Source organism: Coenobita brevimanus, chromosome 30 (genome assembly GCF_032717465.1).
Source record: "Coenobita brevimanus isolate Jiangsu-jjx chromosome 30, ASM3271746v2, whole genome shotgun sequence".
Classification (NCBI taxonomy): Eukaryota; Metazoa; Arthropoda; class Malacostraca; order Decapoda; family Coenobitidae; genus Coenobita; species Coenobita brevimanus.
Window position 1 is genome coordinate 29,840,770 of NC_136983.1, and position 26,365 is coordinate 29,867,134.

Sequence of the window (26,365 nt, forward strand, 5' to 3'; positions counted from 1 at the left end):
GATGACAATGTGGAGGACAAAGTTTACATAGCATTAGAAGAAGAAACAGTCAGAAATAATGATCAGGTAATGTGGCAAAAAAAGGTCAGGTATGGTGATTAGTTAGTGAGTGAAACAATGCTTATAATGCCTTTATTACTGCTTGAAAACCAATATACTCTCATACTACATATAAATTCATACCAAGTAAATAAATAAATACCGTTTATGAGTTGTGTGAAATAGTTACCCTCCCATAGAACTCGTTTTCTTTGGTGTCAGCATGTTAGAAAACCCAGTCAGGTAAGGAGGAACTCCTACCTGGATCGAGTATTTTAAACCTCAAGTGAGCGATTTCTCTATGAATTGTCGATGTTTCTCACCAAAAGTGGAGGTTTTAGCCAAAAAAAAAAAAATCGAAAATACCTCGGGATTTGGGGATGTCGGAGGTGCGGAAAACCTCGGGACGTGACGGGTTAAAGGTCGGACTAATTGGTACAAAGACACTGCTGTCCCAACAACAGAATTTTCAGTGACAGGTGAAAATGAGACATAAAGGTGAGGAAGTACAAGCAGAAATGTTAATCTTTGATCGGAGTTATACAATCGAGGGGACATTTTACTATTTGCATTATTTTATGATGTTCTAATTTGTTTTCAGTTTTGCAGACCTACTTATGACATCATTACCTTTGTTATTATATATTTTAGTTGACTGATGCAACAATCAGTTTACTGGATCACACTCTATTCACTTTTAACACTGAGAGTATTTTCAGTGCATTAATCTATCTATTTATCTATCTATAACCAGACGCCTTAATCTCTTATAGGGGATGGCCACAAACACCTTGCCTCCAAGTCACCCTGTCCCCTGCCATTTCACTGCTCTGCTCCCAATTCACCTCCCCCCCCTCTCTCATGTACCTCTCCACTTCATCCCTTCACCTCAACCTTGGCCTTCCCCTCCCTCTCTCCTCCTCCACCTCACTCACATACAGTACACCCTCCTCATCAGACTCTCACTCTCTATCTTCTCCACATGGCCAAACCACCTCAGTGTGTTTCTCCTAACACTTCCTGTCACATCCACATCCACACCGCAACGCTCCCTCACATCCACATTTGTCAGTCTGTCTCTCCATGTGACTCCACAGGCTCCTCTGAAATAACTCATTTCCTCTGCTCACACTCTTGACTTGTGTCCCTTCAACAACGTCCAAGCTTCACTTCCATACGTTAGAATTGGTATCACAATACTGTCATATAATAACTTTTTCACTTCCATGCTCACTTCCCTGTTTCTTATCACTGCCTTCATGGATCCAGCAACATTTCTTCCTTGTTGTACCTTTTGAACCACTTCACCCTCCAAACTTCCATCCTTACTCATCACATTACCCAAGTACTTAAACACACTCACATTTTCCATTTCCTCATCATCCAGCCTCATTATATATTCACTGACTTCACCTCTTTCGAAGACCATAACTTTACTCTTCCCTACATTCACCTTTAGATTCCATTTCATACACATTCTCCCAAATTCATCCACCAAGCCTTGCAGCTCCCCTTCACCTTCATTTAGCAACACAGTATCATCTGCAAACAACAATACAGGGAGTTTCAAAACATTGCCCTCTCTCATTAGGGCCACTCCAGCATCCACTGCGCTACCTTGTATCTCTTTTATAACCCCGTCCATATACAGACTGAACAACCATGGAGTCATGACACATCACTGTTTCAACCCACCCTTCAAACAGAAAATCTCACTCAGTTCACTGTCAACACGCACTGCAGCCTTAGCACCCTCATGCATACTCACACAACATTCAACAACTGCCCATCTACTCCATAATTATATTCGTACTACTTTCCACAATCCTTGTCTATCCACCCTGTCATATGCTTTCTCCAAATCCATGAAGGCCGCATACAACTTCTTTCCCTTCTCTAGAAACTTTTCTATTATAGTTCTATCCATCTATCTATCTATCTATAGCCCGACACCCTAATCCCGCAAAGGGTGGCCGCAGACAAAAAGCCTCCAAGTCACTCTGTCACCCACCATTTGACTCCCCTCCCCCCAACTCACCCCCCCCTCCCTAATATACCTCTCAACTCCATCCCTCCACCTCATTATAGATCTAAGAATAAAAATCTGATCTACGCAACCTCTTCATTTCCTAAAGCCTCCATGTTCTTTTCCAACTATTACCTTTGTTCTTTCCCTAACTCTGTCAATAAGTATCCTATCGTTTACTTTTCCTATTACACTAAGAAGACAAATGCCCCTATGATTACCACACACTTCTTATTCCTCTTGCCCTTGGTACAAAGGAATAATTATATCTGACTTACAATCCTCCGGGACTCTACCTGCCTCCCATGCCAACCTGCACATCTTCCATATCCATTCTACTACTATCTCTCCCCCATGCTTCAGCATTTACACACTCCATCAATTCCTGGGGCTTTCCCCATTTTGACTTTCTTCATTGTTTCCACAACCTCCATCCTACTGATTTCTTCCTGTCGTCTCAACTTCCTCCTTCTCCCAGCCATTCCCCAACCATTTATACTCATATTACTTTCATTCTCTATGTTCAACAATTCATTAAAGTTTCTCTCCAACTGCTCACTTTTTCTCCCTTCTCAACTAGTAATCTTCCATTTTTATCTTTCACTCCCCTACTAACTTCATTGCCACCTTGTCTGACTCTCTTTACATCTTTCCAGAACATTTTCTTACATTCCCTCCACATGACACTCAAATTCCATCCAAATTCCTCATCCATTCTCTTCTTACTCTCTCTCTTACTAAACTTTTCACCTCTCTCTTCCTCTCTACATATAACTCTCTCTTCTGTCTCTCAACTTCTTCCACGCCCCTATTTCTCATCCATTCATTATGTGTTTTTTCTTTTGTGCCACAGACTGCCTCACCTCTTCATTCCACAATGCTGTTCCTTGCAGCCCCTTTCGTCTTCTCTTCACCTCACACACCACGTCACATGCTGCACATATTTCTTCTGTGAATATCTTGCACACACATTCCTCTTCCCCCATCTTCTCCAATTCATATGGTATTTACCCATTCGATCCTCCACTTCTCTCTTATATTCTGACTTTTTCTCATCCTCTTGTAACTTTTCCACTCTAATTGCATCTACTCCTTCCTCCCGTCTTTCCCTTCCTCCATTTCTCCATTTTGCTTGGACCTTGATTCTGACCACCACTTGGTGGTGGTCAGAAAGTTCACTCCCCCAACCTCTATATGCTCTTGCATTCATTACACATCTTTGCATCCTTTCATCCACACACACATAATCAGTCATTGCCTTCCTTTCATTCAGTTCACCACCCATCCTTCTCATCACTCGCCATGTATACCTGTGGATCATTTTGTGCCTGAAGAGGGTATTGACTATCACCAACCCCCTCCTGGCACAAATGTCCACTAAAGCACTGCCATTCTCATGTATCTCAGCAGGCACCCCCCATTCACCAACTACTTCATCCACCTTCACATTCTCTACTTTACCATTCATATCACGAATCAAAAACACTCTTTCATTCCTTTTAAACTTTTCCATACACACTTCCACATTTGTCCAGAACTCTTCTCTCACTCTTCATGCATGATCTTGCATTGGCGCATACACACAGACAATCGTCCACATTTGTAGTCCGGTCTTCAGTTTTACCCACACAATCCTTGAGCCAGCTGGTCCATACTATCTTATATTCTCCTTCCATCTGTTACTCACAATAATGCACACTCCTTCTTTTGCTCTCTCATTCTCACCTACTCCTGCACATTTACCCCATCCATACTCCCATTCTTTCACACTCTCACCTCACCATTTAGTTTCAGTAAATCCACATACATCCACTTTCGCACCCTCAAGCACCAGGACAATCTCTCTCTCTCTCCTTCACCTTATCATTTGCACCCCTTACATTCCACGTTGCTTGAATGCTCATGCTTAAAACCTCTCTTTTTATTAATTGCACACACACACACACACACACACACACACACACACACACACACACACACAACACAAATGTGTGGATAAAAAGATGCCTAACACAAGAGGAACTGGAATTACTGAAAGAGAAGAGGGAGGAAGCAAAAACAAAAAATGAAGGAAGATCAGAAGTGGAGAAGAACACATTTTTTTTTACAAAGTAATAGGATTGCAGGTACGAAAGTGGTATATAAACAGGAGGGAATAAAAAGGAGGAAGGTAGTAGAACCATGTCATGACAAGTTTATAAACAAGATGATAAAGTTGATGTACTCAAAAGTGGATGGAATGGTATCTAATTCATTAGAGATGAATGATTATGTCAGAGAAAATGAACCACATAGAATATGCCTAACTGAAACAAAATTAACACCAAGGATATCAAATGACATACTAAACATAGAAGAATACAATATATGGAGAAGAGGTAGACTTAAAAAAAAAGGAGGAGGAATTATAATATTAACTAAGAAAAATTTAAAGTCAATGAAATAAAACTAGATATACCCTCACAAGTAGAACTGATTGCAGCAGAGATCGACACATCTGAAGGTAAAGTAATTGTAGCCAATTTGTACATGCCACCCAGATCAAACACATGGGAAAGAGACGAATATGACGACCTGGCAGAGAGTAAAATTCAGAGTTTAAGAGCATTACTACATAAAATGGAAGAGAATTCGGAAAGAATTATACTAACTGCAGATTTTAATACAAATATAAATTGGAATACTCTAGACATAATTAGCCAAGAAAGCTGTTGGGACCAAAAGCTCCTGGATGTCGTGCAAGAGTTTTTCCTAACGCAACATGTGAGGGAAACCACCAGAAAAAGAGCACTCGATGTACCCTCAGTGCTAGATCTCATATTTACTAGGCAAGAAAATGATATTGACAGTTTCATATATCACCCTCCACTCGGCAAAAGCGATCATGCAGTACTAAATTGCAACTTCAGGATAGCATATGACATAGTTAACAGCAATGAAAGTTACAAAAAGAGCCTAAACTATAAAAAGGAAATTATCAAGACCTAAAGAAGTATTTCTTAGAAGTTGATTGGGAAAAAGAGCTTAGAGGACAAGATTTAAATGCTGTATATAAAAAATTCTGTGAATTTTATGAAATAGGAGACCAGAAGTACATCCCACAGCAAAAAGAAGAAGATAAGAAAATACAGAAATGGTTCAATACAGAATGTAAAAAATCAAAAGAAAGAAGACATTTCTTGTGGAATAGATACAGAAGACACAATAGTGAAAGGGCATATAATAATTACAAACAGGCATGAAACGATTATACAAGAATAAAGAGGGAAGCCCAAAAACAGATTGAGGAGGATATAATAAATAAAAGTAGTGATCAACCGAAGCTATTTTACAGCTACTTCAGAAGCAAAACCAAAGTAAAAGATATAATACAATCCATTACGGACGAGGGAATCACCTATACACAGGAGAAAGATATTTGTGAAGCACTAAAGAATTTCCAATCATTTTTACAGAAGAAAAAAATTTTGAGAGGGATTATGTGGTACATGCGTGTCCACACATACTACCAGATATACAAATATCAGAAAAAGTAATACAGGAGGAGTTAAGTAAATTAGACAGAGGAAAAGCAAATGGTCCTGATGAAATTTCATGTTAGGTGCTACGAGAATGTGCAAAGGAGTTAAGGAAACCATTATTTTTAATTTTCAAGAAATCCTTGAGTCAAGGTAAACTACCTGATAATTGGAAGAAAGTAAATATTGTCCCCTTATTCAAGAAAGGGAATAGACAAAATCCACTCAACTACCTACCAGTATCACTGACCAGTGTTGTAAGCAAGGTATTAGAAAAGCTTATAAGAAAGGCTTGGATAAATCATCTAGAAGAACACAATATGATAACAGAAAGACAGTTTGGTTTCAGAAAAGGAAAATCATGTGTTACTAATCTGTTGAGCTACTATGACAGAGTAACAGGCACAATACAGGAAAGAGAAGGATGGGTGGACAGTATCTATTTAGATTTCAAGAAAGCATTTGACACAGTACCACACCAAAGACTTTTATGGAAACTGTACCATCAAGGAGGAATTCGAGGCAAACTGTTTTGTTGGATGCAAGATTTTCTCAAAAAAAGAGAAATGAGAACAGTACTAAGGGGAAACTACTCATCATGGAAAGAAGTGACTAGTGGAGTACCACAGGGTTCAGTGCTGGCACCAATCATGTTTTTAGTGTATATAAATGATATAAACAGTAACACTAGAAATGAGAGCTATCTAAATATGTTTGCAGATGATGCAAAAATACAAAGGAGAATTACTAACACAGACTCTTGTAAAGAGCTACAAGAAAAATTAAATAAACTTCATGAATGGAGTAATACATGGCAAATGGAATTCAATGTGAACAAGTGTCATGTAATCAAGTTTGGTAAATGTGGAAAAAGACCTGATTGGGATTATACGTTAGGAAATAAACCCTACACAAATCAGAAAGAGAGAAGGACCAGGTGTGATTATCAATAACAGACTATCTCCGGCTGACCACATCAGTGAGAAGGTACTGAACATGTATACACTGCTTGCAAATATGAGAATAGCATTCACATACATAAATGAAGACATGCTAAGAAGGATAATAACATCATTCATCAGACCAACCCTGGAGTATGCATCAGTAGTCTGGAGTCCTCATCTCAAGAAACACATAGACAAGATTGAAAATGTTCAAAGGGCCGCTACAAGATGGATACCAAGCTTAAGGGATCTAAGCTACGAAGAAAGACTAAATAAACTGAATCTACCAACACTACAGGAGAGAAGGAAAAGAGGTGACATGATAATGCTATATAAATGGATATCAGGGAAGGAGAAAATGGACATAAATGATTACTTAACATATGGGGAAGCATCAGCAAGAGGACACTGCAAAAAACTGCATAAGAAGAGAGGTGATAAAGACGTAAGGAAATTCAGTTTCCCAAACAGAGCAATTGATCAGTGGAATGCAATACCGAATGAAATAGTGTGTACCAAAACAATTCACAAATTTAAGGATATGTACGATAAATATGGTTTAAGACACGGGGCAGTACGAACTTGACCCATTCCTGTAAAGATACAATTAGGTAAGAACAATTAGGTAATTAGGTAAGAACACACACACACACACACACACACACACACACACACACACACACACACACACACACACACACACACACACACACACACACACACCACAACGCAATTTTGAATATGAATCCAATTCACTGATCACAGAACACCATATCGTACACACTGATGAAGCTATACTATAAAATAAATGCAAGAGCACAGTGTTTGCTACAGTAGTGGATGATACATCGCTTGATAAATTTCTGTTACTTTTACAGATAGAGGCGGTGGCAGAATCGGCAGAGATGTTGCCTCCAGTCCTAAAGGACCCAGGTTTGAATCCCGGCTGGGGCAGGGAACAGTTTAAGGATTTCAATTCCCTAAAAATCAGACTTTTCTGATTTACCAGATGACCTGCCTACATGTCATAAAAGTACCCCCGCTAATACCAGTACACCAGTCCTGTATGAGACAGCCCTAGCATGTATTCAATATGGATGTTGGGTGTTAGCATCAAAGTGGTGACATGTGGAGATGTAGGAGGACTACTGGGCCCCAAGGAGGACTATGGGACTTAGGAATAGGCCCTGAAGCCTTTGCCCAGAGTCGGACACGTCTATCTATCTATCTATTTCCAGACTCCTAATCACGTAAGGGGTGGCCATAAATAAATCGGCTCCATGTCGTCCCGTCCCCCGCCATTTACCGCCCTGCTCCCAGCTTGCACCCCCCTCTCTCATATACTTCTCCACTCCATCCCTCCATCTCTCCCTTGGCCTCCCCCTCCATCTCTCCCCATCCACCTCACTTACATACTATCTCCTCGTCAGTCTCTCACTCTCTATCCTCTCCACAAAGGCAAACTACCTCAGTGTGTTTCTCCTAACGCTTCCTGTCACATCCATATCCACACCACAATGCTCCTTCACTTCCTCATTTGTCAGTCTGTCTGTCCATGTGACTCCACATGTTCCTCTCAAGTAACTCATTTTCACTGTTCTGACTCTTGACTTTTGTCCCTTTAACACGGTCCAAGCTTCACTTCCATACGTTAGAGTTAGTATCACAATTTTGTGATGTAGTAACTTTTTCACTTCCCTATTTCGTATCACTGATTTCAAGGAACCAGCAACCTTTCTTCCTTGTTGTACCCTTTCATGCACTTTACCCTCTAAACTTCCATCCTTACTCATCACACTACTCAAGTACTTAAACACACTCACATTTTCCATTTCTTCCTCATCCAACCTCATGCTACATTCACTGAATTCACTTCTTTCAAAGTCCATAACTTTTCCCTTCCCTACATTCACCTTTAGATTCCGTTTCTTACACACTATCCCAAACCCATCCACCAAGCCTTGCAGCTCCCCTTTATCTTCACTTATCAACACAGTATCATCTGCAAACAACAGCATAAGGAGTTTCCAAACACTGCCCTCTCTCACTACGGCCACTCCATCATCCACTGCACTACCTTGTAGCTCTTTTATTACGCCATCCATGTACAGACTGAATAGTCATGGAGATATGACACATCCTTATTTCAATCCTACCTTTAAGTTGAGGAAATCACACAGTTCACTATCCACACGTATTGCAGCCTTAGCACCCTCATACATACTCTTCACGGCATTCAACATCTTCCCATCTACTCCATATATTCTTCCGACTTTCCACAATCCTTGTCTATCCACCCTGTCATTATGCTTTCTACAGCTTCCCGAAGGCTGGATACAACTTGTTTCCCTTCCCAAGAAACTTTTCCACTAAAGATCTAAGAATAAATATCTGATCTAGACGACCTCTTCCCTTCCTATAACCTTCCTGTTCTTCTCCTACTAATTCCCCTGTTATTTCCCTAACTCTGTCAATAAATGTCCTGCCATATACTTTTCCTATTACACTAAGAAGACAAGTACCCCTATGATTACCATATCCTACTTTTTCCCCTTTTCCTATGTATAGGGGAAAAATTATACCTGACTTACAATCCTCCGGGACTCTCCCTTCCTCCCAGGCCAATCTGCACATCTTCCATATCCATTCTAGTACTACTGCTCCCCCATGCTTCAGCATTTCACCACTACTCGATCAATTGTTGAGGCTTTCCCCATTTTAACTTTCTTTGCTTCCACAACTTCCATCCTACTGATTTCTTACTCTCTTCTCACATCCCTCAATCTCCCAGTCATTCCCCAGCCCCTTACACTCGCATTACTCTCAGTCTCTATGTTCAACTCTTTTTTAAAGTGTTCTCTCTATCTCTTCACTTTTTCTCCCTTGTCTATTAATAATCTACCAATATCTTTCACTGCCCAACTACCTTCTTTGGCACCCTGTCTAATTCTTTACCTCTTTCCAGAACATTTTCTTACATTCCCTACACTTTATACTCAAATTCATCCCAAATTCCTCATCCACTCTCTTCTTACTCTCTCTTACTAATCTTTTCACCTCGCTCTTCCGCTCTACATATAGTATATCTCCCTCTTCCGTCTCTCAACTTCTTCCACGTCCCTGTTTCTCATCTACTCACTATGTGCTTTTTTCTTTTGTGCCACAGCCTCTCTCACCTCTTCATTCCACTATGCTGTTCCCTGCACCCGCTTTCGTCTTCTCTTCAATCCACACACCACCTCACATGCTGCACAGATTTCTTCTGTGAATATCTTGCACACACCTACCACGTCCCCCATCTGCTGCAGTCCATATTTACCCAATCGCTCCTCGACTTCCCTCTTTTATTCTGCCTTTTTTCCATCCTCTTGCAACCCTTTCACTCTCCTTGCATGAACTACTTCCTCCTGTCCTTCCCTTCTTCTGTTTCTCCATTTCCTTTGGACCTTGATTCTTAAGTCCACTCCCCCAGCCTCTATATACTCTTGCATCCGTTACATATCTTCTCATCTTTTCATCCACACACACACAATCAATCATTGCCTTCCGTTCATTCGGTTCACCACCCATCCTTCTCATCACTAGCCACGTATACCTATGGATCATTTTGTGCCTGAAGAGGGTATTGGCTATCACCAACTCCCTCCCGGCACAAATGTCCATTAAAGCACTGCCATTGTCATCCATCTCTGTAGGCACACCCCACTCACCAACTACTCCATCCACCTTTACATTCCCTACTTTTCCATTCATATCTCCAATAAAAAAAAAAACACTCTCATTCCTTTCAAACTTTTCCATGCACCCTTCCACATTTGTCCAGAACTCTTCTCTCACTCTCATTGCACGATCTTGCAATGGCGCATACACGCACACAAACGCCCAAGTAAAAAATAAAAAAAAAAGGCATGGAAATATGTTAGACATTACGTGAATGAAGTTCACGCAGTGACTTAAAACGAATATTCCAAGTATATCCTTACCAATAAGTCCCACAGAAGAAAGCCATCCCTTGTCTTCTGAAGTCATATGAAGGTCACATTCTGCTGCCGGCATCAGGATGGCCACACACACGATCTCGAGGATATCACTTACGTTAGCTAAACCCATTACGGTGACCAGAATGTAATGAAACATACCGTACCCTATAAAGAGAGGAAAAAGAAGTCTGAGAACTGGAAATCACTATATTGCTGAATGGTGTGACATTTCACCACCAAATGTACAAATTATCATTACAAATTATCGGACTGTCACACAGCCTGATGAGACTGAAAGAGTAGGTGGCATTTCTTTCAGTGCAGCACTATCAGTTATCAGACCTGGCAATTCGTCACAGGGGTTCAGTAGTCAACATGCACACAAACATATTAATATTTACTCTGGATGCCTTACTGACAAAGATATACCTTGAAAATGAAGCAGTGGTAATATCAGGAATGGGGGGAGAATATACAGTACAGTTAAAAGTCTTGATATAGATAATTTTCGGATGCAAACTAATAATTCTGTATCTCGTCAGAATGTTATGTTTTCAGAATACCAGTTTCATGCTCTGTCACTAAACCACATCCACCTTCTATCCCACTTAAAGTCTTCTGATCAGTAGTTTTTTATTTTTTTTCACCTACAAACAGCAAAACATTTTGAACTGATGTAAAATATATAGTATCATTATCTTATTATATCAACTTTCATTGTTATAACTCAAATTTTTATATTCACATGGGATGCTGAGGCTCACTTCAAGGCTGCTGATGTCTCTTTCGGTATATAAATATAATGAAAAATAAATTCCAGATATTTTCTCCCCCATCCCCGCCGTGTCTCAGAATATATTGGGCTTCTGGGTTATGAGGTAATTTCATCCTTGGGTCATCATCAGCAAAGGGTACTTCAGCTTCCTACTCTCTCCCTTTACGTTGCTCTTTATGAAACACTGGGAGTATTACACATGGGCAGTATTCATCCCCTCCACAAACTGAGATTTTAAGTATCTGTGCTGCATGTATCACTGAATGGGGGTAAAACAGGGAAAGAAAGGCCAAAAATCTAACAGAATTTCATAATGTGTGTGTGTGTGTGTGTGTGTGTGTGTGTGTGTGTGTGTGTGTGTGTGTGTGTGTGTGTGTGTGTGCGTGTGTGTGTGTGTGTGTGTGTGTGTGTGTGTGTGAAAGATAGTTATACACAATCTCTCTCTCTCTCTCTCTCTCTCTCTCTCTCTCTCACACACACACACACACACACACACACACACACACACACACACACACATATCAGGGAAGGAGAAAATAGACATAAATGATTACTTAACATATGGAGAAGCATCAGCAAGAGGACACTGCAAAAAACTGCATAAGAAGAGAGGTGATAAAGACGTAAGGAAATTCAGTTTCCCAAACAGAGCAATTGATCAATGGAATGCACTACCGAATGAAATAGTGTGTGCCAAAACAATTAATAAATTTAAGGATATGTACGATAAATATGGTTTAAGACATGGGACAGTACGAGCTTGACTCATTCCTGTAAAGATACAATTAGGTAAGTACAATTAGGTAAGTACACACACACACACACACACACACACACACACACACACACACACACACACACACATACACACATTATCCTGTCGACAATTATGGTAATCATGGACAGCAAATTCTAAAGAGATGCTGCTGAGAAGAAAAGGCTCACTGAAGAGAAGACTACGATTATAAAGTACACTCCTTTATGAAAGAAAACTGTACTGAAGTTCCTCAGGGTTCAAGTTTCTATCCATCCCTCAGCTAAGGAGGTTAATCTTCAGTTCCTTTTTTTTTTTAATCATTTTTCCTGATTTTTAAATACTGATATGTCTGATAATGCAGGGTAACGTGCTATAGTAGTAAAACAGCATATATAGGTTGCTTTCATAAGTATCTAGCTTCAGTGTCCCAGCAAACTGCGATCATAACTTAGAACCAAAATATGATTAATACTATTCCCTTTATCCAACAGTGTATCATTACGCAATTAACTTCACTTTCCTCATACAGAGTATAGCTTGAGTAGAATAAACTGTATTGTAGCACAGGGAAGGAAATTGCCCGGTCTGAGTTTGGCAGCTGCAAGAGGTATGAGTATCAGTACCTTGTAACTTGTAGGTGTGAGACTCTGATATGGAATGAAAACGAAAAATCAGGAGTTACAGCGGTGGAGATGGGATTCTAAAGAGATGTGTGTGGAGTGTGGAGAGTGGACAGGATAAGAAATAATGTTAAGGATGAAAGCTGTGAAGTAAGGAAGCCTGTGGACAACAGATCTGAAGAGAGTGTACTTAGATGACATGATCATATGGCGAGAATGGACTGACGCAGGATTGTGAAAAGGGTATATCTGAGTGAATTTCAAAGGGGGAGGAGGCGTGGGAGGCCTAGCAGAAGGCAGACAGATATAGTAAACGTGTAAGAAAGAGGAGTATAGACCCTGACGAGGCTAGGGAACAAACAAGGGATCGAGCTGGGTGGAGAAATTTTGTGCGGAGCAGGAAGAATATATGGCAAAGATTAGGCACCCCTTTTTTAACTTGGCCTTCTCTGAATTAATTCTGTCTGACAGGAGAATATGAGGCTACGTGTGGGCAATTGTACCTGTCAATGGAGTCAGGATTCCGGGGGTCTGAATGGTAAATATAATGGGTGTGTGGCCAATTTCACCGGGCATGGTGTTGATTAGTTCTCCCTCTAGCATACTCTTTGCTTTTTCTGGCTATCTGTACGCGACCTCGCCAACTTCCACGTGGGGAAAAGAGACGGGATGATGATGATGATGATGATGATGATGATGATAATGACGATGAATAAAGTTTTACATTCACTTTTTCTTAAGAATCCTCTATGACACTTTCTTTTTACAAAATTAGGGAAGTCTTAATGTTTTGCTGTTCTCACATTCAGTTTACAGAATTAGATGCCATGTCGGAATCTTCTCTTTAACAAACAGCTTCGAAAATACCATTAGGTCTATGACTGTTTCTTTTTGTTTGTACATATTTCTACTAAAAAGAAAAGTATGGAATTGCCCGGCAAAAATGATCGAGCCATTACTGTCCTTAGAGTTTATGTTCAAAAGATCGTAAGCCATATCAGCAAAATTAGTAGCAAAGTATATGGTATCAAGTAATATTCCTTGTAAAGCTTAACACACACAAAAGTTTCCTCAGTGCCAAACAACGCAAAAGCAAAAATGACAAAAGTCGATGGCATTGTTCGTAAGATAAACTGATAGGCTCTTTTAATTTTCAGGACAAAAAGATCTTCCCTAGGTTGAAAAGGCCAGTAACAATAATTCCATCATAACACAACATCATACTTGAAGGGTTGGACTGGATTATTCTAAAATTTTTTTGTGCTTCCTTCCATCCTATCCTATCACCTGTTTCAGCTACATCCATTCTTTATATATATATATATATATATATATATATATATATATATATATATATATATATATATATATATATATATATATATATCATCTCATCTCATCAGCCGTTTGAGTGTCCACTGCAGGACCGGCCTATCCGACCGAAGTGGGGACGATACAGCCAATGTATCTTTACCAAGTGGCTTAGGCTGTCTAGTAGAGATTATATGTAGGGTGAGAAGTGCTTATAAGTGTAACTGTAGTTTTGGAGTGGCTTTGGATGTGTGTGTAGTCTGTGAACCAAGTGTAATCGGCCCACGCAAGCCGACTGGGTGCAAGCATACTTTATTGTATGCGACACTGGTTCCATCACAGCACCCCTTGTGTCCGCTAATGCAGTACGTGACCTGAAGTAGGCTCCCAAATATTAATTACCCTGGCGGGTCGCGAACCCTCGTTCTTCGGTGTACGAGAACGCACACTTTACAACTGCATCACAGAAGCTCCATATAAATATATATATATATATATATATATATATATATATATATATATATATATATATATATATATATATATATATATATATATATATATATATATATATATATATATATATATATATATATATATATATATATATATATATATATATATATATATATATATATATATATATATGCTAGAGAGAAGAAGGAACCACAGGCCAGGAGCCAGCAAACTGTTCCTTCCAAGAGAAGAACAAAATACAGGAGAAGGCCAAATTCAAGATCCGATCATTTCGAGATTCCTGGACACACTGCATTTGAAAAACTGGAGATAATAGCTAGCAGGAAATACAGACAGAGGGAAACAGTTCCAGAGCTGACCTTTTGCGTAAATGAAGGACTGGGAGTAAAGGTTAACTCTTGCATTACAGAGTTGGAAAGAAAAGGGATGAGAGTTTGTTGGTGGACGAGTGCTACGTGCCCGTCGTAGAGGTGGATGGATGCAAGTAGACATTTCAGAGGAGCAGTGACTATTGATCTAGCGATAGATAAGAATAAAGATGCAACAGTGAGGCAAAGAGACAGGTTGAACGGAGCCAGTAAGAGGAGGAGAGTTAATGAGAAGATAAAGCCTTTGACCCCACCCTATTGAAAAGAACTGTATGCGGGGAACCTTCCCACACATGACAGTTGTACTCCAGACAGGGGCGAATAAAACCCGTGTATAAAGTCAACAACTGTGCAGGGGTAAACAAGGAACGGAGACGGCTTAGCACACCTAATCTCTTGGAATCTGATTTTACAAGCTAGATAAGTCCCGAGTGAATGAAATCCCAAGCATGTTCAAGGATGATGCAGGATTAAGCTGAATATTATTAAACATTAGTGGATACTCCTGTGGAAGATATGTTCACTTCACCGTAGTACAGATTTCTATTGATTCTGTCACCCAAAACTCGAATGCAAGTGTTTTATTTCTCTTTGTCCCAGGTATTCTCACTTCAGATATTATCAATACTCCAATGAAATAAGAATATATGACTTTATGATTAAGGATAAGAAGTTACTAGTTAATCAGTCACACTCCTAAGGAATACAGGATGTATGGTAAAGGTAAGGTAAAGGTGAGGATGCTTAGCTGAGGTGCTCATCTCCGTATTTTAAGCCTTTGAGCCTGTAGCAGGTTTTCCACCCGATATCCTGGGATACAAGGCCACAGTATCATCCAGGTTACCACAGTTACGGTACCTCCCCTAGGTGTTACACCTGGTAAGACTTGAACTCTGGGGCTAACGGGCCGGCAGTTTTGCAGTGATGACAGGATACAGAATGGTATCCACAAACACATCATTGCACGGATTCCTACCCAAACAATTTGGTAAACTGTATGGATTTATGATGCTATATTCCTCTAAATGTGTCTGTCTGTATGGTTGGACCTCTTCCCCCAGGTAACCCAATAAAGGCAGGGAAAAAAAAAAAAAAGTGTCTGGAGGGTATCTGACCACGGAACAATTATACCAGAATTAAGGTGAATTAGTGAAGAAATGACGGCAGGGCACCAAACTGCAATCGTATTTAGAAGAAATAATAATAATAATAATAATAATAATAATAATTCATTCATTCATTCATTCATCATCCAATCCTACGTTGCCCCATCAGAAGCGTAAGAGCCCGGAGCTAGGCAAGCTGGTCCTGACATTTAAGATGAGAGTGACCAGCCTCACTCATCCCAGAGTGGCATTAAGTGAGCAATAAACCCCAACCACCCCTTGCATCAATCCGATTGGAGCTCCGTAATTACCCTCTAAACAACCAGGCACCAAAATTTGATTATATGGTTACCACCCAGCGTAGTAAATTGTTTCCGGGTGTACAGGAAACCATTTGGCTTGTCACTCAGTGTAGAGTCACCCACAGGCAAAAGGAAGAGGAAAGTATGAAGGAAAGACACAAGAGGGAGTATAAAGTCACCCGTAGGCAGAAGGATGAGGAAAGAATGAAGGAAAGAAAGACAGAAGAGGATGGAAGGAAAGAAGGAAGGAGGAGAGGAAAGGGCAGACACCAGAGAGCAGCATTACATCGAGTGAGTGGATGGTGAGCGCCCCCACCTACCACATAATAATAATAATAATAATAATAATAATAATAAAATAATAATAGTAAAAATACTACTACTACTACTACTACTACTACGAATAATAATAATAATAATAATGGTTCTAGCTTTATTTCTTGATTAAAAATTCGGTGACATCTGGAATATCCAGAAAAGTCTCAAATCTTGAGCCCAGGCAAGGTCAAGGTCACTGATCCTGTATATGTAACCTCAAGTTGCCACAGTCCATCCACCAGGTTTGGTGGCTCAAGCTTTAATCCTTCAAGCAGTATCAGATGACATCCAAAAAATCTGGAAGTCCCAATTATTCACCCAGGTGATCTCAGAGAATAAGCAGTCGATTGGAACCATACTCCCTTGTGCCCTACATCTGCCTTAAGGCTATTTTGTAGTAAAATATCAGCTTCCTAGCTAAACCCGCCCTGTGCCGACCAATTTTCCATCACTGACTCCCCCCAATCCCGACCAATTTTGGAAAAAAAAATTTTGGCTCAAACCTTCGCTTTGGGAGAGAAACATCGAAAATTCGTAGAGAAATCGCTCACATGAGGTTTAAAATACTGGATACACGTAGCAGTACCCCTTATCTTACTGGGTTTTATATCAGGCTGGCTCCAAAAAAAACGAGTTCTGTGGGAGGGTAACTATTCCACACTATTTATAAATGGTATTTATTTATTTATTTATTTGGTACGAATTTATATGTAGTACGAGAGTATATTGGTTTTCACACAGTAATATAGGCAATATAAGCATTGTTTCACTCACCAGACACATCAACATACCTGGCCTTTTTTGGCAACATTACCTGATCATCATTCCTGACTGTTTCTTCCTCTAATGTTACGTAAACTTTGTCCTCCACATTGTCGTTGATTGGGGAATCATTCTGGCCTTGAATTTCGTACCGTGGCATGACATGTCTTTACTGGCCAGGTCACTGGTAACAGGTGAATTATCGAGAAAATGGTGTGTGGGGGGGAGGGAGGTCATGTGGAGTAAGGCATTGTTCCTGCATGGCATCTTGTAGACGAAGGTGTCACGTGTAAACATACCAAAAATCACTAGCGGAATTTGAAAAATGTGTAAATGACTGACCTTGCAATTGCCATACATTTATATATGTCAACGGGAGACACAATGACAACACGTTCGGACGTATATATACATCAACGGGACGTGGGGGGTTAAGCGGTTCTTGAAATAGCGTGGCTAATTAATATTTCCGTGTTTCGGATAATATCCAAAGATCCAGTTAATGGACTGCCACCATGTTTACCGGTAGTCAAAAGAAGCTGACAGTTGTCCAGCAAAGTTGACCAAGTTTGAAGGCTCTAGGCCAAAATGGCCTTTGAAATATAGCAAGTTTAAAATGAAAATCAATATAATGATAATAATGCCAAAAACAAAGAAACTTCCCACCTGTGGGAAATTTGAATAATAATCATCATCATCATCATCATCATCATCATCTTAATCATCATCAACATCATCATCATCATCATCATAAAAGGACAAAGAAACTTCCCACCTCTGGCACGTTTTAATAATAATAATTAAAATAATAATAATAATGGCAATCAGTGCAACACATGAATCCACAATTTAGTCAAATGGCTGAATATTTTTTACTTTGTTATGTGACCTTGACTTTCACCAAACTTGTCCAAAAATCAGTTTATCAGTCTATCTATTGCCAGACGCCTTAATCCCGTAAGAGATAGCCACAAACAAATTGCCTTCATGTCGCCCTGTCCCCCGTCATTTCATTGTCTTGCTCCAAGTTCACACCCTCCTCTCTCATATACCTCTCCAATCCATCCCTCCATCTCATACTTAGCCTCCCCCTCCCTCTCTCCCCCTACACCTCACTCACATACACTCTCCTCATCAGTCTCTCACTCTCTGTCCTCTCCACATGGCGAAACCACCTCAATGTGTTTCTCCCAATGCTTCCCATCACATCCACAGCCTCACCGCAATGCTCCTTCACTTCCTCATTTGTCAGATTGTCTCTCCATGTGACTCCACAGGCTCCTCTCAAACAACTCATTTCCACTGCCCTCACTCTTGACTTCTGTCCCTCCAACATGGACCAAGCTTCACTTCCATACGTTAGAGTTGGTATCACAATACTGTCATGTAGTAGCTTTTTCACTTCCATGCTCACTTCCCTGTTTCTTATCACTGATTTCAAGGAACCCGCAACTTTTTTTCCTCGTTGTACACTTTCAAGCACTTCACCCTCTAAACTTCCATCCTTACTCATCACACTTCCCAAGTACTTAAATGCACTCATTATCCTTTTCCTCCTCATCAAACCTCACTGTACATTCACTAACTTCACTTCTCTCAAAGACCATCATCCTCCCACTTAGTGTTGTGGTACCCTGTTTTTAGGGTAGCTCTACATCGAGTGGCAAGCCAAATGATTTCCTGTAAACCAGGAAATCATTTACAACGCCGGGTGGTAACCCTATAACCAACCGACACGTTTTCCCTATGTGACAGGAAGTGGGTTGGCAGAGCCCCTCCCCGGAAAACAACTAACTAAAAATACGAACAAGAAGCCTCGGACCAGGACTGACTGAAAGATGACGACTAAGGACCAAACAAAGGACATGATACAGATGGTGACATGGAATGTAAATGGTCCAAATTATGAGGTGAAAGAGAGGGAGGTTGGCCAGGTGCTTGAGGGTGCGAAAATGGATGTACGTGGATTAACTGAAACTTCATGGGGAGGTGAGAGTGTGAGACAATGGGACTATGGATGGGGTAAATGTACGAGAGTAGGTGTGAATGAAGGAGGAAAAGAAGGAGTGTATTTTTGTAAGAAAGAGATGGAAGGAGAGTATAAGAGAGTATGAATCAGGTGGCTCAAGGATTGTGTGGGTAAGACTGAAGGTTGGACTACAAATGTGGGCGATTGTGTGCGTATATGCGCCAACACAAGATCGTGCAAGCAGAGTCAGAAACAAGTTCTGGACAAATGTGGAAATGTGCATGGAAAAGTTTGAAAGGAATGAGAGTGTTTTTTGATTCGTGATATATATGGTAAAGTAGGGAATATGAAGGTGAATGGAGTAGTTGGTGAGTGGGGTGTGCTTGCTGAAATAGATGAGAATGGCAGTGCTTTAGTGGACGTTTGTCCCGGGAGAGGGTTGGTGATAGGCAACACCCTCTGTAGGCACAAAATGATCCACAGGTATACATGGTGAGTGACGAGAAGGGTGGGTGGTGATCTGAATGAAAGGAAGGCAATGATTGATTATGTGTGTGTGGATGAAAGATTGTGAAGGTGTGTAATGGATGCAAGAGAATATAGAGGTTGGGGGAGTGGACTTTCTGACCACCACTTGGTGGTGGTCAGAATCAAGGCTCAAGTTAAATGAAGAAACAGGAGAAGGGAAGGGCGGGAGGAAGGAATATATGCAAGGAGAGTGGAAAGGTTACAAAAGGATGAATAAAAGTCAGAATATAAGAGAGAAGTGGAGGAACGATTGGGTAAATACTACATAAATTGGAGCAGATGGGGGACGTGGATGGTGTGTGCAAGATATTTACAGAAGAAATATGTGCAGCATGTGAGGTGCTGTGTGGGATGAAGAGAAAAGACGAAGTGGGGTACAAGGAACAGCATGGTGGAATGCAGAGGTGAGACAGGCTGTGTCACAAAAGAAAAAAGCATATAATGAATGGATCAGAAATAGGGGCGTGGAAGAAATTGAGAGACAGAAAAGAGAGGTATATGTAGAGAGGAAGAGAGAGGTGAAAAGTTTAGTAAGAGGGAGTAAGAAGAGAGTGGATGAAGAATTTGATTGTCAAGTGGAGGGAATGTAAGAAAATGTTCTGGAAAGACATAAAGAGAGTCAGACAGGGTGGCAATGAAGTTAGTAGGGGAGTGAAAGATAAAAATGGTAGATTACTAATTGAAAAGAGAGAAAAAGTGAGGAGATGGAGAGAACACTTTAATGAGTTATTGAACATAGAGAATGAAAGTAATGTGAGTATAAGTGGCTGGAGAATGGCTGGGAGATGGAGGGAGGTGAGAAGACAGGAGGAAATCAGTAGGATGGAGGTTGTGGAAACAATGAGGAAAGTCAAAATGGGGAGAGCCCTAGTAATTGATGGAGTGTGTGGAGAGATGCTGAAGCATGGGGGAGAGATAGTAGTAGAATGGATATGGAAGATGTGCAGATTGGCCTGGGAGGAAGGGAGAGTCCCGGAGGATTGGAAGACAGGTATAATTATTCCCTTGTACAAAGGGAAAGGGGAAAAAGAAGTGTGCGGTAATCATAGAGGCATTTGCGTTCTCAGACTCATCCATCAAGCCTTGCAGCTCCCCTTCGTCTTCATTTAACAACATAGTATCATCAGCGGACAACAGTACAGGGATTTTCCAAACACTGTCCTCCCTCACTAGGGCTGCTCCAACATCTACTGCCCTACCGTGTATCTCTTTTATAAACCCATCCATATAAAGATTGAACAACTATGAAGACATGACACATCCTTTTTTCAATCCAACCTTCAAGTAGAATTCACTTAGTTCACTGTCCATACGTACTGCAGACTTACCATCCTCATGCATACTCTTCACGACCTTCAACAACTTCCCATCTACTCCATATATTCTTAATACTTACCAAATCCTTGTCTATCCACCCTGCCATATGCATTCTTCAAATCCATGAACGTCGCATACAACTTCTTTTCCTTCTCGAGAAACTTTTCCACTAAAGATCTAAGAATGTATATCTGATCTACACAACCTCTTCCCTTCCTAAAACCTTCCTGTTCTTCTCCAACTAATTCCTCTGTTATTTCCCTAACTCTATCAATAAGCCCCTTACCATATACATTTCCCATTACACTAAGAAGGCAAATGCCCCTATGATTACCACGCATTTCTTTTTCCCCTTTTCTTTTGTAAAGGGGAATAATTATACCTGTCTTCTAATCCTCTGGAACTATACTTTCCTCCCAGGCCAATTTGCACATCTTCCACATTCATTCTACTACTATCTCTCCCCCATGCTTCAGCATTTCACCACACACTCCATCAATTCCTGGGGCTTTCCTCATTTTAACTTTCATCATTGCTTCCACAACTTCCATCCCACTGATATCTTCCTCTCTTCTCACAAGATGAATTACTTAATTCTGCTGAACCTTTAACCCTTCCAATAACTGGTTTAGAAAACGTTAAATCTGTGTGGGATAATTTTGTCCTGTGACCCTGACCTTTAAATTTTTCCCTGTGACCATGGCCTTTGAGTGATTGTTCTCAAAATCGAATCCTACAATTCTTACCGTGTCTTCAACCTTTCCACAAAGTTTGGCCACAATCAGATAAAAACTATTGAAGATGACTTTGCTCTGACACTGACCTTTGACCTATATACTTTATGCCACTGAATTATTAAATACTAATGTAAATGGCAACTAAATAATAAATTCAAGCTGCATGTGTGTGTGTCTATACATTTGCTCATTTCTCTCAATAGAACGATAATAGATATATACCTAATTCTTTTTGCATACGGTTGGGGTGAGACCAGGGGGTGTCAGAAAAATACCAAACAAATTTTTTTGTGATCGCACTCGACACGATGGCGCAAAATTGTCGGAAATCAAGACATGCAAAAATAAAATTTTCTCCTTTTTGGTCAGAAATGATCACTGAGGCCTCAGTCATGGTATGGAAAGAAAGATATTGGTAATACAAAATTTGTGATGGAAAGGCTACTAGTTAGTCACACAATTTTTGCAGACAAGCATGAGTACATTATAAGTTATTATGTACCCAACTCATTATTGTAAATAAAAAAAAAAATCCAGCATTGATCCCTAGTTTTGTACCTGGCAATGAAATTCATCTGCTTCTGGAGAAGAGCTCCACTTAACCTGAGGCATCCCATTGACGTATGACCATGTTGTAACATTATGTAATTGCCAGTCCTGTCGACGTACTGGTACGTCACGCAATTGCAAGGTGCATAATTTGCACAATTTTCAAAATTTGCGATTGATTTTTGGCACGTAGGGTCCCTCAACCTTCCTCTACCTGCCATCAGGCAGGGACACTCAGCGCTCCCCGCGACCCGCACTCACCCTTGGCTCGGTCACTCACCTGTTAGCAGTGGCCCTCGTCAGACATGCCACATAGAGGTCTCTCGGAGGAGGAAATCCAAGCCGCCCTGGATGCCTTCACAGGTGACAGTAATTCCCCACTGGATGACGAGGTTGTGGACAAAGATTATGTCCAACCAGATAAGGTGGAAACCAGCAGCAGTGATGAGGAGGTCCCGTCCCCCAGGAATCGGTGCTACATGACTTATCGTGCTGCTAGAGAGGGCCAGCCTGCACATAAACAATGTGCAACATCCTCTCGGCAGCCCCTACGTGATGTGGAGCCCGATTTTGAGGACGAGGACAAGGACAAGGACGGAGCCGTGGGACATGCTGCCACATGGTACAGCCAAGAGATTATCACCCATCGAGACCCCGAGCACACACCACGTCGTACAAGCAGTTATGGGCCTAGTCTTTTGTTTTGGGAGGGCAGAAGTGGCATGGAGGGAGTGGGGAGTGAAAGGGAAAGTGCAGGGGCGAGTATGGAAAGTGAGAGCAGCGGGAGTGAGCCATCGCTCTCCTGTGGTGGTGTGAGGCGGCGGTGTGTATCATGTGGGGCAGTGAGGGTGCGTGATGAATCACATGGGGTTGTGATGGAGGGGGAAGGTGGGGAGGAACCACTCCCCAACACGTCTTATGTTCCCCAATATTCCCAGACACGTGGGTGAGTGAGGGTGCGTGATGAATCACGTGGTGTTTTGATGGAGCGGGAAGGTGGGGAGGAACCACTCCCCAGCATATCTTATGCTCCCCAGTATTCCCAGACTTCATCCCCACAGCCCCCTAATGTTCCACAAGCCCGTAAGGGTAAGGGAAAGGGTAAAGGCCAAGGGAAGAGGAGTGCAAGTGGGGAAGCCCTCTGCACTCCTCCTTCCCAATCTCCCCCACCAGCATCTCCTCCCCACCCAGACAAAGGCGACAATGGAGACGATAGATGTCATGGAATTGGGAGGTTGGAAGTGATTTTTCTCCCATCATTCACCCCTTCACTGAGCAGGGATGCGCTGGCTGCACTGCTCAAGGAATTCACCCGAATTCCACCAGGCTGGATTTTTTCCACCTTTTTTTCAGTGAGGGTTTTGTGGAGGAAATAGTGGACCAAACAAACCGTTTCGCTAGCAGCCAGCGCCGTGAGAGTGAAAGACTGGGCACAATGAGCAGGCATTCTATCAAATATGATTACCCAGTCTCCCTTGCAGAAATGTTTTAATTTTTTGTCCCCGGTACTTTTGATGGGTATTATACGAAAAAACAGAAATCCGGCATACTGGACAAGGGACCCTATTATACTGACACCAATATTTGGCCAAATCATGAGCCGTAAACGCTTTCAGCAAATTCTAAGTCGCCGCCACTTTTACGATGCTGATGATCCTGCAAACGCAAATGACACAGATAAGATGAAGCGAATTAGGTTGGTTTTTGATCAAATAAGGCAAACATTCCGTTCCTCATTTTATCCCTATAGAGACCTTGTCATAGACGAGAGTCTCGTGTTTGGAGAGGCAATATTTCATTTCAGCAGTACATACCCAGCAAAAGGCACCGTTTTGGGTTCAAGATCTTTGTTATGTGTGACTGTAGGACTGGTTATGTGCAAGACATTGTCTTGTACACAGGTGCATAGACAGACATAATAGAAGATAGAAGTATTGGACTGTCTGGAGCAGCGGTAAAGACAATGATAGAAGACTACCCTCCTCATGGTCATGTCCTTTACCTGGACAACTGGTACACTAGCCCTCTTCTTGCTCGTTATCTACACAGGCATGACACGGGAATCTGTGGTACCGTCAAAGTGAACCAGCATCACATGGTCAAGGTGGGGTGGAAACTTGACAGAAATGAGGTTGTCTTCTTCCAGGCGAACAATATACTAGCAACAGTGTGGAACCACAATAGAGAAGTCAGCCTCTTGTCCACGGTTCACCGCCCCTTGATGCACGATGCAGAGTCCGTGGATTACCGGAGCGAGAACAGGCGCCACATTTGGAAACCTGAGTGTGTCCTCGATTACAACATCAACATGCGCCTGGTGGACCAGTCAGACTCCATGATATCCACTGTCGATTGTGCCAGGACCACTATGAAGTGGTACAAGAAGCTCTTCTTGCACCGGCTAGATATAACTGCCCTGATTTCCCATCACCTGCACACCATGACAACAGGAGTTCAGGAAACCTTTGAAGGGTTTGTGGGGGAGCTTATACGTGAGATTTTTGCCAGGTATGCGGTTGAAAGGCCCCAACACTGCACACGCACTGCCCCTACCACCCAAACTCCCCTGAGAATATCTGCCCGCCATTTCCCCACTCCTATACCTCCTCAGCCAAATAGACCTAGGCCCCAACGTAGGTGTCATGTGTGTAGCAATTCCCGGGTGAGACCCACCACTCAGAGAAAAGACACCCGCCACCAGTGGATTGAGTGTGACGTGGGTCTCTGCATTCACCCTTGTTTTAGTATCACACCTTGATGCACTTCTTATATGGTGTGAATGCGATATGACGCTGATACTCAGAAAGAAATGTGACAAACAGACGATCAGTGTAATTATAAGACCCGTAGATCTGTAAATAGTAGTATGGAAGTGGAAACGGGTGTATTATAAATGGAAAAATCTGTAAGGGCATAAATATTTTCTGAGTGGAAACCTTCCCAGCAAGTGTATGTAGATGCGCTATTCAGATGCTCAGTGGAATAAATAAGGCCCGTAAATATGTAAATATTAGTATGAAAATTGCAAACGAGTGTAATACAAGTTGAAAGTTTTGTAAGTGCTGAAATTTATTCTAAGTCAAAATATTCCAAGCAAGTGTATATAGATGCAATTTCCTGACGCTCAGTGGAATAAATAAGGCCCATAAATATGTAAATAAGAGTATACAAGTGGAAACGGGTGTAATGTAAGTGGTAAATTTGTATGTAAGTGTATGAATATTATCTTAGTCGAAACATTCAATGCAAGGGTATTTTGGTGCGATATTCTGACACTCAGTGGAATAAATAAGGCCCGTAAATATGTAAAGTGTAGTATAAGGTGGAAACGGGTGTAATGTAAGTGGGGAAGTATACTGGGAGTGAAGAAATAAAGTAGAAGTTGAAACACCAGTGGTAAAGAGTGTGCTTGCTACGTGAATATGCGCTAGCATTTCGCTAAATGCCCTCGTAATGAATGAAAATAATTGAAAACATTTACAGTAGTGGAGGAAAGGTTCAATGTAAAGAAAACAATACTATGAAAGTGATAAAACAATATGGTATGTTGAGATGCGAGTCATAGTGAGTGCACTGAAGAAGAAGATGTGCGTTATAGTTACGCTACATGTCATCTTAATGAATGAAAACAGCTGAAAACATTTACATACAGTAAAAAATGGTAAAAATGGCATTGGAACAGTATTATACAAGTAGAAAAAATGATATGCTGACTGAAACAAGAAATTTAGCACATAGCGTGTTATCACTCTGTGCTCGCACGAAGATACAATGCTTATTTCTCATATATATGTCACTGAAAACCATTATGTTTTTATTGTTATTGTTTATTAGTTCAAATTCAATAAATGTAGAGATGTTCTTTGTGATTTCTCCCAAAATTACCTACCATAGAAAACGTGAGCGCCTCACACGTCAGTGACAGAATACGATACCTGGCGCGGGGGACCTCACCTGTTTTG

General features: G+C 41.1%; 1 protein-coding gene across 1 annotated transcript in view; it reads right to left on the reverse strand.

Moving 5' to 3' along the window:
- LOC145395275 (synaptic vesicle glycoprotein 2B-like) overlaps window positions 1–26,365 on the reverse strand; it is a 122,415-nt gene that overhangs the window by 83,551 nt on the left and 12,499 nt on the right. The window contains exon 3 of the mRNA XM_080268955.1: window positions 10,511–10,672. Within this exon, the coding sequence (XP_080125081.1) occupies window positions 10,511–10,672 (162 nt within the window). The remainder of the gene's footprint in view (window positions 1–10,510; window positions 10,673–26,365) is intronic.